The sequence below is a fragment of the Scatophagus argus genome, chromosome 2 (assembly GCF_020382885.2).
Source record: "Scatophagus argus isolate fScaArg1 chromosome 2, fScaArg1.pri, whole genome shotgun sequence".
In the NCBI taxonomy this organism is placed as follows: Eukaryota; Metazoa; Chordata; class Actinopteri; family Scatophagidae; genus Scatophagus; species Scatophagus argus.
In genome coordinates, this window is record NC_058494.1 from 27,896,907 (window position 1) to 27,912,975 (window position 16,069).

Consider the following 16,069-nt stretch of genomic DNA (forward strand, 5'->3'; position numbering starts at 1 on the left):
ATTATTTGTTCACGCAGAATGAAGCAGCGACTGACCTCCTGACTGAACTGGTTTTAACTGGTACAAAGAACTGACCTCCTGACTGAGCTCCTCTAATCACTGCCATGTGCTGCGCACAGGTCAGAGGTCACAGGGATGCTAACATGCTGCACTAGCAGGTTCTCATTAGCCAGAAAGGTCAGCGTGGGCAGAGAAAAGGTCTGTTTTGTCCCAGAGGACTGTGGGTAGGGAGGAGGACCAGAGTCAGACGGTGACGTTGTGAGAACTGGACTACATGAATCTCTTTTTTACGTTAACGGCTAAAAAGGTCAAAAGTCAACCTGCAGGGAAACCGCAGGGACCACTGTATATTCTGCTGTCTCACACACACACACACTCACACACACAAAGTCTTTTCTCTGGCTAAATCTGGGTGGGAGGTTACGAGGTCAAACTCTGCATTCCTCAGCAGCAGTGTGTGGTTTAGACACACACACACACACACACTCACACACACACACTGTGGCTGGGAAGAAGAATTTGTCGTCCCATCGCAGACTCGTTGATGTGGATGAAGGCTGAACCATCGTTAGACACATGAGCTCACGGTAACTAACAGAGCCTACAGCTAACACAGCCTACAGCTAACAGAGCCCACAGCTAACAGAGCCTACAGCTAACAGAGCCCACAGCTAACACAGCCTACAGCTAACACAGCCTACAGCTAACAGAGCCTACAGCTAACACAGCCTACAGCTAACAGAGCCCACAGCTAACACAGCCTACAGCTAACAGAGCCCACAGCTAACAGAGCCCACAGCTAACACAGCCTACAGCTAACAGAGCCCACAGCTAACAGAGCCCACAGCTAACACAGCCTACAGCTAACACAGCCCACAGCTAACACAGCCTACAGCTAACAGAGCCTACAGCTAACAGAGCCCACAGCTAACACAGCTCACAGCTAACACAGCCCACAGCTAACAGAGCCCACAGCTAACGCAGCCCACAGCTAACGCAGCCTACAGCTAACACAGCCTACAGCTAACACAGCCCACAGCTAACACAGCCTACAGCTAACAGAGCCCACAGCTAACAGCGCCGTGAACAGTAGCTGTCAATCCGCTGCCTCACAAATTTTAGAAGTTACACAAGTTGTCAAACAATATGAAATGACTCCAGACAACACAGATTACAATGAGTGTGTGATCTGGTTTTGAACCTGAATAGAAGATGGTGAGATAGCATGTAGCCTCTACACACACACACACATGCAAACACGCACACACACAGAGGATTACACCAACATGGCAAATCCAAACAACAGCTTGTTTAGAGGAGCTCCATCACTTCCTGTTAACAACAATCCTTCACTTTAAAATCCCCCTGAGACTCTTTGATCCCTCTCTGCTTTTCACACCCAGACTGAGAGACCAGGACCCCCCAACACCCACAATCCTGCAGACTGAAGCTGAGACGGCTATTTGTGTGTGTGTGTGTGTGTGTGTGTGTGTGCGAAGATCCCACACTCTGCAGTGTGTGAGCCCACCCATACTCACTCACCCTGACATCATCATCATCATCCTCCTGATCAACCCCAGTTTGTTTGCGAGGGGCCTACGTTTCCCACAGTGCAAAGCGGCCCTGTTTGGTTTTACTTAATGGAAATTCTCATTACTTCAGACTGCTTGTTTGTTTGATCACACTTTCTAACCTTGAGTTCACATGTCAGTGTGTTAGTCTGCAGGCCTGATGACACACACCCACACACACACACACACACTCTTAACGCGTGGCCTGGCAGTGTTTGTATTCTCGTTGACGAGCTCCGTTCTGTGGACGCTGTGGCGCTCGGACTCTTTGTCTCAGCAGCTTCAGCCATGCTAACGGTCCTCAGTGGAGGCTTCACACAGAGAGCCGCCATCTGTGGAGAGCAGGACACTGCCAAAGCAAACACACACACACACACACCAGAACAGGCTGAAAGATACCTTCAGAGCACACTGACAGTGTTTGCTGAAAACAAAGGAATATTTATTATATTCCCAGTGTGGAATAAGATCTGTGTCCTGCTGTGCTTTGCTGGACCACCTTGTGCTGTTTTTCTGCCTGTGCACCCACAAACGTGTCCGAAGGCAAAAGTGTAACTCGTGTTCCACTAATGCGAAGGGAAAATTAATGAGGTCTTATCTTGTAATGATGATTTAAATGACATAATTATCACAGCTTCTTAAACCGGGTCTGATAATCCGGGTCGACGGGTTCTGTGAGCGCAGGATGTTTTCTGGCTTCAGTCTGATGCAGTGCGAGGGCTCTCCCATGATGCCACGGGACAGTATGGATGAAACCATCCAGGCGAATGTGTGTGTGTGTGTGTGTGTGTGTGTGTGTGTGTGTGTGTTCATTCATGCTGCTGCACGAGCTGCTGACTGTCTGTTTGAGTCTTTCACACCATCAGGCCTCCAAATATCAAGACATTGCAGCCTGACAGGATGCAGACTCTGCAGTGTGTGTGTGTGTGTGTGTGTGTGTGTGTGTGTGTGTGTGTGTGTGTGTGTGTGCACTGTGATGGACCAACAGCTACCCCTGCTGGCAGACAGGAGTCCCTGCAGGCGTCCTCAGCCTGCTGTACCCATAATGCCACAGGGCACAGGAACATATGTAACACCTTGACTTGAATCTGTGTCCATCACCTGCTGCAGAAACAAACTGCAGACCAGTCCAGGGTCCAGTCCGGGACAGGCTCCAGACCCCCCTCGACCCTGACGGATCAGCATGTGTACCAAAATGCATGAAATATATGACTGTTGTTTTAAATGGATTTTATTTATTTAAAGAATCAGTTCAGCCAAGTGACAAACATTTTCTCACATAGTTTTTAATCACACACGATCAGGTTTCTGTGTGCTTCTGTGATGTTGGTGCAAAGAGACTCGGTGTGTCCGAATAATTATTAAATTATAAATTATGTGAACTGCAGTCATTTTCAGGGTGAATGGATCAACTTTTCACTGAAGTGTCATGATTGGGTTGATACTGTGATAAAGTGATAATGTTGGCTGTTTCACAGCTTCTTTAATAGTGAAAATATTTTTAATCCAATTCACATTTCAGTCAGGCAGTCGACAGACGGCTACAAGCTGTCAAACGGCGGGGGCCTTCGGGGTCCTTCCTGCTCTGAGCCGCTGCGCCAGCCTCCTGACATAAACCGCCCGCCGGAGGAAACACGATAAATTAAGCCGAAATCGTCCTGTTGCCGAGCGGGTCCAGCAGTCATGATGGACGGCAGGACGAGCGCGATAGCCGCGGGGGTTTGCGGGGCTTTGTTCGTCGCTTACTGCATCTACTTCGACAAGAAGAGACGGAGCGACCCCGACTTCAAGAACAGGCTGCGAGAACGTGAGTGTTGACCTCTTCTTCCTCCTCTCCCTCACCTTCATCATCCTGCGGCCCGGTGTGGTGCGGCTCGGCTCGGTTTAGCCTGATGGTTAATGCTGTCACATTACGTTGTCCCGGTGCAACCCGTTTTGGCTTGTTTGATGAAGCGCACATGGCGAACCCCGTTCATTTGTCAGACATGTTGGCGTCCTGTCAGTAGATGACTAATGAACAGACTTGGTGGTAATGAAGACCTCACACGAGTCCACAGGGTCCGCGGGTTAATTCGGCTTCAGCTCCTCCAACCAAGACCCACCAGCTAAAAGAGGCTGAGCTGTGCTTCAGAGGAGAGTTGAGCGCTCGCCTTATGTTAAAACATAAAAAGTCTAAATGGGATTTGGAATGTGTGGTGAGCGCTGGGTGTAGCATTTGGTCATTTTCCTTCGGCCCTGTAGGAAAGAGTTATAAATGTTTATGAAATAAATGAATGGCTTTGCCATCTTTTCTAGCCTCCACACTGTCTGCTGCAGTCTGTCGTGAGTTTTATTGTCAGACTGAGTGATAAAGTGAAGACCTACTCATCAATATTCTCACATTAGGCGACTTCGTGCCATGTTATACTTGCTGTTCACCTTGTACACGCTGACAAGGTCGCGTTAAACTGGCAGAATTTTCACTGGAGTTTGGTGGGACTTTGTTTTTTGTAAATCGTGTTTATCCTGGGTGGATTTGCTACTGTTGTATTGTTTGTATTCCAAACACTGTGTCTAACTCGGTTACATGCCGTCACAGTGTGAGCCTTGCTTAAGGGCACTTTGGCAGACCACACACCTGACCAGCACAGTCAGCATTGCCGCTCCAGGCGTCCAGCCAATCAGAGATTAGGGTGTCACTCAGGGAACCGTGACAGTTCAGGCTTTAATGAGGGACCGTAAACACGCCGGTCTTTGTCGTCTGTCGCTTTGAACAGAGCCTCCAGGTCCTGAAGGGCTTGTGGTTTCTGGAGTATTTCCACTGTCCGGTCAAAGCAGGTGACTCATGAACAAGAAGAGTCCATCCTGGTGTTGGATGGTCTCATAAGTCTCTTCTTTTCTTAACCACAACTGAATCACGCAACTTTACCTGAAAGTTTAAAGGTGCAGTCTGTAAGATATGACCAGAATTATCTAATTGTGATGCAGAAGCTGAGACCGTGTCTCCGTCCCAGTCTGGTGTCCGGCTGTGTTCCCTGACAGGAAGCCGGTCCAGCTAACAGTAGCTTTAGCTGCAGCTAAAGCTAACTTCAGCAGCTGGCGGTTACTCTGCTGATCTGCTGCCTCCCACATGTTTGGGGCAGCTGTGGTTGAGAGGTTGGAGAAGCGGCTTGTGATTGGAAAGTCGCTGGTTCGATTCCCCCACCGGACGGGCAGGACAAATTTGAGTGTGGTGGAGTGATAATGTCCCCACCCCCCATTAGCTGGCTGATGTACCCTTGAGCAAGGCACTGCTCACTGTGCTGCCCACTGCTCCTGTGTGTGTTTCACTGCATGTTGCATATCTCAAGGAAATTCAATCGAATGCAACTGGACTTAGTTATTTGTCTTTGAAGACGTTTCACCTCTCATCCAAGAGGCTTCATCAGTTCATGCTCGCTTGACTAGGCTGGGACTAGTCCGGACTAGCTGGTGTGGAGACCCAGGTATTTAACCTCTGTGGAGGCCTTCACATGGCCAGTGGTATCATAGGCTTGTTTAGTGCCCCATTGTGTGTCTTCAAAGACAAATAACTAAGTCCAGTTGCATTCGATTGAATTTCCTTGAGATAACCATGACCTGGATGAATGGGAATATTCACAGGCTTATTGCATGTTGCATGTGTGTGTGTTTCAGTCAGTGATGGGTTAAATGCAGAGAAGTCATTTCCCAGCTTGCGATTAATAAAGTAACTTAAATTAAAATGTTTGGTGGAAGTTGCTGTAAAGCAAAACAAAAACTAAAATCTGTGGTTGGAGCAGTTGTGTGCTGCTGAGTCGGTGGTGATTTTATGTAGTAAAACAGGAATATTTGAACTCTTTTGTGTTTGTGTTGCAGGGAGGAGAAAGCAGAAGGCAGCCAAAGAGAAAGCTGGCCTGGCCAAGGTGAGTCTCTTCACCTGAGGATTTTCTGCTTAAAACCTGGCTGGTGTCACGTGATGACAGTCTGCTTTGAATGTGTAATAATATTTCTGGTATTAATATTTTTAGGCTTTTATCTTTACAAATGAAACCTCTTTGAGTGTCAGATGTGTGATCGGCTGAATGTTGTTTGTCCTGCAGCTCCCGGACCTGAAGGACGCTGAGGCGGTGCAGAAGTTCTTCCTGGAGGAGATCCAGCTCGGGGAGGAGCTGCTGGCTCAGGGTAACGCCCCCGCACGCGCCGCACGCGAACGCGACTCCCAGTTAGCGGTGAACGTCCTGTCCTCGTATGTACTCACGTGGTGTTTGTGTCTGTGCTCGGCCCCACAGGAGACTATGAGAAGGGCGTGGACCACCTGACCAACGCCATCGCGGTGTGCGGTCAGCCTCAGCAGCTGCTGCAGGTGCTGCAGCAGACTCTGCCGCCGCCCGTCTTCCAGATGCTGCTCACCAAACTGCCCACCATCAGCCAGGTGAACACTTCATTGGTTTCTGCTGCTGCTCGCTGAGGGCTCTGCTGGATCCACCAATCCCAGACGCCTGCCTGAATCCAGAATCTGCTTGTGATTGGTTACGTCTTTCTCTCGCTGTTTGATTCAAACTGAACCGAAGCGTTTGTCTTGTGCTCCCGCAGCGTATCGTGAGCGCACAGAGTCTGAGCGAGGACGACATCGAGTGAGGTCACCCGCCGCCGCCTCTTCCATCACGACCTGCCAGCGCCGCGGCCTCCACCGCTCCGGCCGACGTCCATCACTTCCCATCAAGGCGTCCTAAAGGGAATTAGTTTTTTATTCCTGGTTTATCCTCGTCGGTAGTGTTTGTTTGTTTGTTTGTTGTTTTTTTTTTTTTTTTTTTACTTATGTGACCCCTTGTGGGGTGTGAATGAGTATCTCAGTCACAAAGCGCGGCTCCAGTCCGCCATCGTTAGGTACGTAGTCATTAACTGGACTGAAGACGGTAATCGGCTCCTCCGTCAGGGTGGAGCAGCGACACGTGACGCGAGCAGCTTCACGGCGATCACGCGTCTCTTCTCTGCTCGGATGCTTCAGTATTTATTGTTTTGTCGTCAGTCGTCTTTCTGTTCGCTCCAGACTCAAACGCTTTTTAAAAAGTGATGAAGTGTTTTGTTCTTTTTAAAGAGGAAGGCCCTCTTTAGGAAAAAAATAAAAACATGAACAAACCACAGAGTTGTCTCAACTTTATTTAAAAAAGTCAGACTTCAGGGCTTCCTGCCGGGTCACATGAAGACTGAGCCGGTGGTCCGGTCTGAGCGGGTCTCGCACAGGACCTTCAGTCCGTCTGGTTCACAAGCACCCGGACAGGAAGAGCTGACGTTTGTGTTACAAAGGGCTTCCTGGCAGAAAGACCTGAAGCCAAACTTCTCAGTCTGTTTTCCCTCCCACTTTTTGTGTTGCTGCTCAGTCCTACCAGGAAACGTTAGCTTAGCTTAGCATGAGGACAGGAAGCAGGAGAAGGCAGCCAGCCTGGTACAACAGCTTTACTGCAGTAAACTTGTGTTTACTGTAACTCGACCTGAAGTCGCTCACTTTGATTGATCTCTTCAGTTTGTTGGCTTTTATTTAATATTATCTGTGAACGCTTTGCACTCAGAAACTGCAGATTTTGACACTTTGATGGAAAATGTGATCTTTGTACCAAGTAATTCTGACACAAACAGAAAATCTATTTTAACACAACTGGAACTCCAGACAAAATAATCCAACATGACAGAATGGTTAAAAAGTTCTAAATGATGTGATTCACCTCGGTTTTGTTAATGATGGTTTTACAGACAGGAAGTCACCGAGTCAGTAATGTCCAGGACCTCCTTACATGTGGAGTCTCAGTTAAACGTGGATCAGATGTGAACATTCTTGTTTGGCTTCGGTTTCTTCTTCAGTCCCTTCTTTTTAGTCTTTTTGCTTGGATCCACCATCTCCCCTTTGAAGGAGGTGCAACTGCTGGTCTGCTGACCTGCAGAGAATTTCTTTTGAGACTTGAACCCTCCCCGACCGGCTCCTCTCTCCTGGCCCAGACGCTTGGCCGGGCCTCTGCTGGGGCCCTTTGCGGGGCCCCTGCTGGAACCCTTAGCGGGGCCTCTGCCGACCCTTCCTGCGGTTCCTCTGCTGTCAGTTTTATTCTTCTGCTTCTCCTTCTTCACCGACCTCTTCACCCGGATGGACCTGCCCTCCAGTTTGGTGCCGTCCAGTTTCAACGCCAGCTGCACCGAGTCGGCGCTCTGCGACAGGAAGTCAAACAAGTACAGAACTGAACTCTCACGTTTCAAATCACAGCCGCGTGCAATATGAACACACAAAGACCAGCTGGAAAACACCTGACCCTCATCGCTTCTGTTCCTGCACCACAATGAAACTTCCGTCACACACTTTTTACATGTACGACAGTCAAAGTGAGAACATGAGGTGTTGGAAAACCTGGACTGCAGTACGGATCCAACCGCAGGGCTCTAATAAACACGAGTCACTTCCTGTTTCTGGTTATTGGCTACCTGTGCAGTAAAAACTCTGTCGCACAGAGTCTGTCCAGCTACATCTGTGAGGTCAAAGGTCAGGAAGAGGACAGCGGGACTCGAGTGGTCGTACCTCAAACAGGACGTAGCCGAATCCTTTTCCCAGTCCCGAGTTCTGGTCTCGTACCAGCCGCACGGCCTCCACCGCGCCGCACTCCTCAAAGTGCCGCCGAAAAGCCAGTTCACTGATCTCTGAACACACACACACACACACACAGGTTAACGTCAACACCAACATGTCCGCTCGGCGTGGACACTGCAGAGAGACTCACCGAACGAAAGATTCCCCACGAACGCCGAGCGTTTGTGATCGTGCTGCAAGACAACAACGACGAGGTCATCGAACGCGTTTCAGTTTCACAAAAACTCGAGCAGATTTTCGTCAGGTGGGCTGAGACTCACCGAGGAGCTGCCGGTCACTCGGTCCACCCGGATGTGGAAGTCCTTCTCGATCTCCGTGCCGTTCCTGTCCGCAGAGACACGCGTATTAAACGATGGACTGGAATGACATGCAGATGTGCACAGCTGCTGCGGGTGTCTCACCTCTCCAAGGCCTTCGCGACCGCCTCCTCGTCTCTGAACACCACGTAGGCGTTCATGCTTTGCTTTTTGGGATGAATTTTGCGTCTGCGAAGTAAAGAGAAGCTCTTTCATCTGAAGGGAAGCTGACGGGAACACGAGGAGTTCGACACTCAGTGGGAAACTTACTGAATCACCGCGACCTTCCGGGACATGGACGGATCCTCTCGGACCTGCGGGGAGCAAACACATGGTGAGTGAACCTGAACCTGAGCAGAACCAGCAGCTTCTCACAGCACTGAGGTGAGTGCGTGTTTACCACAGAGCGAAACCGGATGGACTCGATGGCTCCTTTGTCCCTGAAGAGGCTCTGCAGGGTCTGACAAGCAAACAAACAAACAAACAACACGTTCCTGAGCTGTGCTGGAACAATCAATCAACAAATCAGGTTTAAAAAGGTTTTAAAAACAGCAGAGAAGCTGTGGGGGCGAACACCTGAACACATCTGAGACCTGCTCCCCCACTGAGGGCAGCGACGTCACAAACCAGCAGCAGTTTGACGGCTGATCCGAGTTCAGCGTCTCCACACCTTCATGAAGTGAACTCATGGAGAAGCACGAGACCAGCTGAGACCAGCTGAGATGTTTTGGTTTAAATGAAACCGATCGGCTCTCTCGTGTTCTACCTTCTTGGTGCAGCCGACGGGCAGGTTGCCGACGAACACGGTCCTCTTCCTCTTCACCGCCTCCTCCTGCTTCCTGTCCCTCAGCTTCTGCCTCTTCATCACCCACCGCTCCACGTCGTTCTCTCCATCCGGCTCCACCTTCTTCTTCCTCTTCTTCGCTGGTGTCTGCCGTGTCTCGTCCTCGTCTGCGTTCTGTAAACCGACCTCCCTGAAACCGCCGGACGAGCAGGAGACGCAGGAGACGAGGACGGAGAGAAATGAGACGAGTCAAAGTCACAACAACAAAGAGAAGACTGTGATCCAACAGAGGACAGAAGCTGAGGTCCGCTTTTCGCTGCTCACCTGTCCGCCAGCCTCAGGTCGGCTTCTGATTTCTCCCTGAGCAGCTTCTTCTTCCTCTTCTGACCTTTGACCTCTGGAGTTTCCTTCTGCGGCTCCTTCGCCTCGGTGCTCCTCTGAACAGGCTGCACAATAACCAAACAAACGAGCACACAGAACCGGTTAATGTCCGCCGACGTCATTCTGGACTCTGTGGTTCCACGAGGCCTCCGGTGAGACCGGAGACCGTGCGGCTCACCTCGGGTGCAGGCCGGAACAGAAGCGGTGCAGCCGGTGCGGCGGTGCTGAATAAAGCCGACAGCGAGGACCCGCAGGCCGCAGAGCTCTTCTCGGTCAAACTGCCTGACACCTGACCCACCACGTAGTCCGTGGACTCGGGTCCCGAAGACGCCTGTCCGCTGAGGACAGAAGGCGACTGGTGAGACTTACAGTAAGCAAATGGACTTCTGAGAGCCGAGATTCAAACCTGAACTGAGGCTTTGGAGTTGAGCTGCAGGACTGTGAACGACCCCGCAGCTTAAATAAAAGGTTCTACATGAACTGGGAGGCGACTTGTGTGCAGTGACCCTGAAGAGTTTGTCGTCCTGAACTTCTACCCTTTTGTTAAAATACACAAGCTTAAAAAATAATTTAACAAACGTGTAAACAAACCTCTGGTCACGTGTCTTCTTCATGGCTTCTTTCAGATTCCCCCCGCGTCACTCGGAGACCGACTTCCGGATTCTTCTGTACGTTGGAACAAATAATTTCTCAGGTTAAGTGCAACATTTACATTAGTTTATACGACTAATCCGTTTCATGAGTTACAGCACGTCCACACGTTGTCCTCCCAACACACAGCCGTCCCGCTGCCACTTGTTTCCCACGCTGAACACGGTCACAGCGGCACAAAGGTTCCGCTTACATTTCCTGGGGAAACGTTGACTTGCCCACCGGGCAGAAGGCTTCGGGTCTTTGACAGAATTATACAGACTCAAATTAACGTGTGAACACGAGTGTATATGGAACTTTGTTTTCTTTGATATCTGCGAAAGGTTCGTGGGACTTGAGTGCAACGTCGAAATAGGTCACTTCCGGTGAACCAGATACGTGACAAGTTTGGGTGCGGAAGCTAGCTGAGAAGCTGAAACACGTCTGGAGCTGCACCTTGAAACCGCACAGGTAAGACCCCCGCCCGTTTTTATTTTGATTTTCACATTTGGGAGGTAAAATGTTCTCCTGGTGAGAAATATCGCCACAGATTAAAGGTAAACAGTGAAGTGAAAAGCTAGTAAACAGCCATATGCTTACTCAGTGTGGGGTTTTGCCCTGGGACCTGTTTGTCTCTGATGCACACCTGTAAAGTGTCTTGAGATAGCTGTGTTATGAATCGGCACTTTAAATAAAACTGAATTGAATGGAATTGAAGCAGAACGTCACAAAAAGGCGACACGTGACGTCGGACTGTTTACTCATTTATGTTTCTTATTTATTGTACAGTCCAGTTTGGTGAGCGAGTTTTGGTTTCGTTGATGAGTTAACTGAGCTCATTCATGTCGTCGTGTTCAGATAAAACCTGAGGATGAAACGAGTCTGACTGTGTGTCAACAGGAGGCTTCGATGGGGGTGGGCCAGACGGATCCGGATCAGGTTCCGGCTGACGCGGTGGGCAGGCGGGTGTCCTGTGGCAAGGAGCGCGCCACGGTGCGGTACGTGGGCCCGGTGCCGCCCACAGCCGGTAAGACCGACTGCTGAACGCGCCGTGCCCAGTTTCAGAGAGACCAGGACCCAGCAGGTCCTGACACACTAACATTAACGTGTGTGTGTGTGTGTGTGTGTGTGTGTTCAGGCTTGTGGCTCGGTGTGGAGTGGGATCATCCAGAAAGAGGCAAACACGACGGCAGCCATGATGGAGTCCAGTACTTCACGTGCAGGTGAAGCCCAGCGGCTTTCACTTCTGTGTTTCATTTGGTCCGTTTGTTTTTCCAGATGAATATTTTAATCCGCGTTTATGTGATGGAGTACTTCAGTACCCGAACTTCCTTTTGCTGCTCATACTTAAGTACTTGTCCTTCCTGGTGTGTCCCTGACGTCCTCGTGGACTGAAATCAAACTAAACTCGAGAGCTGCTTCCTGTAAGTTGTGCCCGTGTGACCGGCGTGGACCCGTTTGTTCGCAGACATCCTACGGGAGGCTCCTTCGTCCGCCCGGCCAAGGTGAGCTTCGGCCTGGACTTCCTGAGCGCCATGTGTCAGCGGTACGAGGTGAGCCGGGAGGAGGTGCTGAGCGAGGCCTCCGGCAGGTGCGACTGGTGGGCGGTGGAGGAGCGCAGGTGAGTCGTCATGGCGACAGCGGGGCCAGAGGCTGTGAAGTGAAGCATCCTGGGTCGTCAGCGCTGCTCTGAGCGTCTGCTCTTCATGTCTCAACAGGAACGAGGAGCTTCCGTCTTTGCTGCTGTCTTCCTCCGAGGTGAACGGGCCCGGCGCCGCTGGAGACATCCGGAAAACAACGCCGAGTATCCTTTTCGCGACTGCTCGTGAGGTCTGATTGGTTCAGCTGGATTTCCGTTGTAGACGTAGCAGGCGACAGCACAGCCACGTGTGACGAAGAGCTGAAACGATCGGTTTATTAGTCGATCATCGATTTACTGATAATTTGAGTCATTTTTCAAGCACATAAAAAAGCCCCAAAATACCTTTTGGTTTTGAAAGATTGAGCCAAAAGCAGGTCCACAGCCCAGGACAGCAGCAGCAGAAGGTGAGGTGGGCGGGGCTGTCGGGTGGAGGTGGAGGTGGAGGTGCTGTGTCACTCTGTGACAGAGGTGAAGTCCTTCCTTAACGCCAGCGACCAGACGTGAAGTGGTTGGACCTGACGAGGACTCTGCTGTCCTGCTGGGACGACGTGGCTGCCATCAGCACACAGCTGGAGCATCTGGAAACACTGCATCTCAGGTGTGTGTGTGTGTGTGTGTGTGTGTCAGTCTGCTTCCTGTCACTCCACTCTTCTTCATGTTGTTGATTGTTTGTTTCAGCTTCAACAAGCTGCGTCTGCCCTCGGAGGTCGCCGCTCACCGCCAGGCGTTCAGCGGGCTGCGAGTCCTCGGCCTGAACGGCTGTGACCTCACCTGGCCACAGGTGTGTGTGTGTGTGTGTGTGTGTTTTCAGGGCTGATGATCCCATGCTTCTGTTTGCTGACATGAATGTTTTTGTTATTCGTCTCACTCTTTGTGCTGCTGAGGAAAGTCCAGACTGACAGGAAGTAAACCGAACTCGTGTGTGTTTCTCTGTGGTCAGATCCTGCAGTGCGCCCCCATGTGGCCTCAGCTGGAGGAACTCAGCGTGGAAGGAAATGACATCACAGAGCTGCAGAGGTAACGCCGACACCTGGGCTTCATGTGTGTGTGAGACGCGTTCACACACGCTGACACACTAACAGACGTGTGTGTGTGTGTGTTTTCGATGCCTCCCAGACCTGACGGAGTCCTGCAGTCCCTGAAGACCCTCAGTCTGTCCGGTAATCCGGTGGTGCAGGACTCTGTGCTGAGCCTGTCCGCTCTGCCCAGGTACGGCACACAGCTACACCCTCCGACACCACACACACTCCACACCACCCTGACGGCGGGCCCGGCGGGAGGCGGGGACTGAGGGAGGTGTTTAAAGCTTAGAGGAGACACGACTGATCTCAGCTGGTCCTCCTCCCTCATGAGTATTTGAAAACGTAGTTCTTACTTGAGCAGTTGAAGACGCCTCGGCTCGTTTGGCTTTTCTGAATGCTGGACTGCGATTGGCTTCTCGTCTGTGACGTCACAGATTGTGCTCGTAGGCTCCGCCTCTTAAATAAGCTGTGAGAACCCTGAACGTGTTTCGGTGTCGTGTCGTAAAGAAAGCCTGAAAGCCTGTTTGTTCGTCTCAGTTCGACTGACGTGTCGTGGTTTCTTGTGTTGGTTCGCTGACCGGCAGGCTGGAGTCCCTGAAGCTGTGTGAGACCGGACTGTCCGACCTTCGGTTTGACGACGCGGCGCCCGGTAAAGATTCAAGCACTCGAGTGACGATTGGACGATTGCTGAGCTGAACGTGTTTGATGACGCTGCAGGTGTTCTTGTGTGCAGGACAGCTGACGGCCATGTTCCCAGCACTGACGTCCCTGAACCTGGACTCCAACAGCATCACTCAGGTCAGTGCGTGAAGACCGAGTCTGTCGGACCCCCGAGGAGTCCGGTCCTGACCCTCCCGTGTCTCCCTCCCTCAGTGGTCTGTGGTGGACGAGTTGGCGAAGCTGCCCGCTTTGGTGAAGCTTTCCTGTCGTCGTAACCGCCTGGTGAGCCATGACGGAAACCCCGAAACGGCCACTCAGATGATCGTCGCCAAACTGGGACGGCTGGTCTTCCTCAACGGCTGCGAGGTGAGCTGAACCTCCGTGTGGGCGTGTGCGTGTGTGTCTGCGTGTGTGTGTGACTGCTGTGGTTTCCATCAGATCCACCCGGAGGAGAGGAGGGGGGCGGAGCTCGACTACATCAAGATGTTCGGAGAGGAGTGGCTGAAGGCGGGTGGGAGGAGTCAGCTCAGCAGCCAGTTTGTCTGTCAGCACCCTCGTTACCTGAGCCTCATCGACAGTAAGCCACGCCCACAGCTGTTGCTTTTCTGCTCAGTTCAGTGAGGATGACGGTGATGAAGGTCACCTCGTCCTGTGTTTCAGAGTACGGAGCTCCAGAGGAAAGCGAGGTGAAGAAGCTGAAGCCGTTTGCCCTGAAGAATCAGCTGTTAAGTTAGTCCCGCCTCCTGCTGCTGTCTGCTCTCTGATTGGTTCAGGCGCGTTCAGTAAACATGTTGATGTGATGTTTTCTTGTCCTCCCCACCAGAGGTCACGTTTGTGTTTCCCGATGACGCCGAGAGGAAGCCCATCGAGAAGAAACTTCCAGGTAAAACAGCAGAAACGTTTTCAGGATTTTCTCGCGTGTTGAGCTTGCGTCCGTGCTGAGCGCCGTGTGGTCTGTCCTGCAGCCTCCATGGACATCCAGAAGGTGAAGGGTCTCCTGCACAGACTGCTGAAGGTTCCTGTTGCAGATCTGAAGCTCAGCTACACCACCGCCGAGGTAAGACGTCCTGTCCCCGATGACGTTTGCTCCCTCTGCAGCCATTTTGGCGTCCTGACCAAACGGCGTTGGGCGCCTCCTGTCAGAGGAGCACGTAAATCAGCACTTTCAATAAACGCTTTCAGATCATCATCATCACTTCCTGCTGTTTGTTTCCACCGGCGAGCCGGAATAAAAGGACTCCTGTCTTTGCAGAAGGAGGGGACCGAGTTTGAGATCAGCAATGTCATGAAGAGTCTGCACTTTTACGCCGTAAAGGATGGAGACCAGGTGTTGGTCCGCTGGTCCTGACTTGGACCAGGCCCAGACCAGGCCTGGACCACAGCAGAAGCCTCCAGGACTGAACTTGAGCTGCTTCTGCTTTGGACTGAGGACACAGAGACTCACACTTCGTCTGAAGATCTCCAGTGTCCACCAGGTCAGGACTGAGACCTGCAGCTGCACAAACACAAACATGTAATGTGGATTGTTTTGCTGTGTGAACAGAAGTTCCACGTTAGCACTACAATCATTAAACTGTGCTGAACCGCCTAATCATCCAGCTCAGCGTCTCCTCGCCCTCGCCGACTTGTATTCAGCTTTCAAGATGGCGGCGTAGCAGATTGCTGAGCTGACGGGGTGATAAGTAGAGCCTGTTTCATGCTAGTGAGACCAACTAGCAGCTGAATGAGAGCAGGCCTTCAGCCGTGAACTTTGAGATGACCATGTGTGTGATACTTCTTAATGTTCCTGCAGGTGGCGCTGCACAGCGAGGAAGTCTAGAAAATTTAAAAGAAGAGAAAATCAGAACACTGCTTTATGTTTCCTCCATTTTGTCTGAAGCTTAACAGCCTTAATGCCAACACAACAAAAATAAAACGTGACTCAGCACACAGAAGTAAAGATGAATAAAACTGATGAGCACTGTTTGTCTCTCAGTCCTACTAAGAACCAGCAGGGGGCAGCAGAGCCTCAAACACAGTGTGGCTCAGAAAAGGACTACCGTAATTTCCAGACTATAAGCCCCTACTTTTTTCACGCGCTTTAACTCTGCGGTTTAAACGACGATGCGACTAATTTACGGATTTTGCCTCGAGACGAAAGTGACATTGAGAGCGACAACGAAAGAGAGACTGACAGCGTGGACACCTGCGGCTTATAGACAATTGTGACCTATATATGTACAAGCTTTTTTTCTTTTTAAATTTAGTGGGTGCGGCTTATATTCAGGTGCGCTCAATAGACTGGAAGTTACGGTAATTCACTTCATTATTAGCACATCATTTGTTTCTGTGGATCGGATTAACGTCATGCCTCTGCACCAGCACATCTCAGTGTTATACTTCATACTCAGCTACATGTGTTTCACACCTGTAGTTACTTTACAGTTTCAGGTATCAACACAACATATAAACTAACTCAATGACTCATGGCTCA

At 50.8% G+C, this 16,069-nt stretch overlaps 3 protein-coding genes across 5 annotated transcripts; 2 read left to right on the plus strand and 1 right to left on the minus strand.

Moving 5' to 3' along the window:
* Positions 1 to 2,793: 2,793 nt before the first annotated feature.
* Positions 2,794 to 6,694, plus strand: tomm20b (translocase of outer mitochondrial membrane 20b). The gene is made up of 5 exons (XM_046376552.1): positions 2,794 to 3,378; positions 5,427 to 5,473; positions 5,651 to 5,732; positions 5,840 to 5,982; positions 6,144 to 6,694. Exons 1-5 carry the CDS (start codon positions 3,255 to 3,257, stop codon positions 6,186 to 6,188), a joined length of 441 nt encoding a protein of 146 aa, XP_046232508.1. The 5' UTR covers positions 2,794 to 3,254; the 3' UTR covers positions 6,189 to 6,694.
* A 420-nt stretch (positions 6,695 to 7,114) lies between these two features.
* Positions 7,115 to 10,455, minus strand: rbm34 (RNA binding motif protein 34). Its single transcript, XM_046376540.1, has 11 exons — positions 10,234 to 10,455; positions 9,821 to 9,980; positions 9,586 to 9,707; positions 9,244 to 9,451; positions 8,878 to 8,937; positions 8,748 to 8,791; positions 8,583 to 8,666; positions 8,442 to 8,505; positions 8,312 to 8,354; positions 8,113 to 8,231; positions 7,115 to 7,748 (listed from the first exon to the last, which is right to left on the minus strand). Exons 1-11 carry the CDS (start codon positions 10,254 to 10,256, stop codon positions 7,368 to 7,370), a joined length of 1,308 nt encoding a protein of 435 aa, XP_046232496.1. The 5' UTR covers positions 10,257 to 10,455; the 3' UTR covers positions 7,115 to 7,367.
* Positions 10,456 to 10,511: 56 nt separating this feature from the next.
* tbce (tubulin folding cofactor E) lies at positions 10,512 to 15,550 on the plus strand. 3 transcript variants are annotated; one of them, XM_046376518.1, is made up of 18 exons: positions 10,513 to 10,743; positions 11,062 to 11,070; positions 11,173 to 11,299; positions 11,411 to 11,495; positions 11,741 to 11,893; positions 11,991 to 12,076; positions 12,413 to 12,512; positions 12,593 to 12,695; positions 12,855 to 12,931; positions 13,031 to 13,123; positions 13,521 to 13,585; positions 13,670 to 13,734; positions 13,810 to 13,962; positions 14,035 to 14,173; positions 14,257 to 14,325; positions 14,420 to 14,479; positions 14,562 to 14,653; positions 14,849 to 15,550. In XM_046376518.1, the coding sequence occupies exons 3-18, from the start codon at positions 11,182 to 11,184 to the stop codon at positions 14,942 to 14,944; spliced, it is 1,554 nt and encodes a 517-aa protein (XP_046232474.1). In that variant the 5' UTR covers positions 10,513 to 10,743; positions 11,062 to 11,070; positions 11,173 to 11,181; the 3' UTR covers positions 14,945 to 15,550. The 3 variants fall into 3 exon arrangements, with proteins under 3 accessions (XP_046232483.1, XP_046232474.1, XP_046232470.1); XM_046376527.1 differs by lacking the exon at positions 11,062 to 11,070 and having other exon boundaries at positions 10,512 to 10,743; positions 14,852 to 15,550; XM_046376514.1 differs by lacking the exon at positions 11,062 to 11,070 and having other exon boundaries at positions 10,514 to 10,743.
* Positions 15,551 to 16,069: the final 519 nt, after the last annotated feature.

What these genes read in the sequence shown, in the direction of transcription:
- tbce (XM_046376518.1), top strand. Translation starts at nt 11,182, where the DNA reads ATGGGGGTGGGCCAGACGGATCCGGATCAGGTTCCGGCTGACGCGGTG. An exon ending in CTGGAAACACTGCATCTCAG is followed by an intron (nt 12,513 to 12,592) that starts GTGTGTGTGTGT and finishes TGTTTGTTTCAG; the next exon opens with CTTCAACAAGCTGCGTCTGC. An exon ending in GACATCACAGAGCTGCAGAG is followed by an intron (nt 12,932 to 13,030) that starts GTAACGCCGACA and finishes GATGCCTCCCAG; the next exon opens with ACCTGACGGAGTCCTGCAGT.
- tomm20b (XM_046376552.1), top strand. Translation starts at nt 3,255, where the DNA reads ATGATGGACGGCAGGACGAGCGCGATAGCCGCGGGGGTTTGCGGGGCT. An exon ending in CAAGAACAGGCTGCGAGAAC is followed by an intron (nt 3,379 to 5,426) that starts GTGAGTGTTGAC and finishes TTTGTGTTGCAG; the next exon opens with GGAGGAGAAAGCAGAAGGCA. An exon ending in AACTGCCCACCATCAGCCAG is followed by an intron (nt 5,983 to 6,143) that starts GTGAACACTTCA and finishes GTGCTCCCGCAG; the next exon opens with CGTATCGTGAGCGCACAGAG.
- rbm34 (XM_046376540.1), bottom strand. Translation starts at nt 10,256, where the DNA reads ATGAAGAAGACACGTGACCAGAG. An exon ending in AAGAAGACACGTGACCAGAG is followed by an intron (nt 9,981 to 10,233) that starts GTTTGTTTACAC and finishes TTCTGTCCTCAG; the next exon opens with CGGACAGGCGTCTTCGGGAC. An exon ending in CCGTCGGCTGCACCAAGAAG is followed by an intron (nt 8,938 to 9,243) that starts GTAGAACACGAG and finishes TTTGCTTGTCAG; the next exon opens with ACCCTGCAGAGCCTCTTCAG.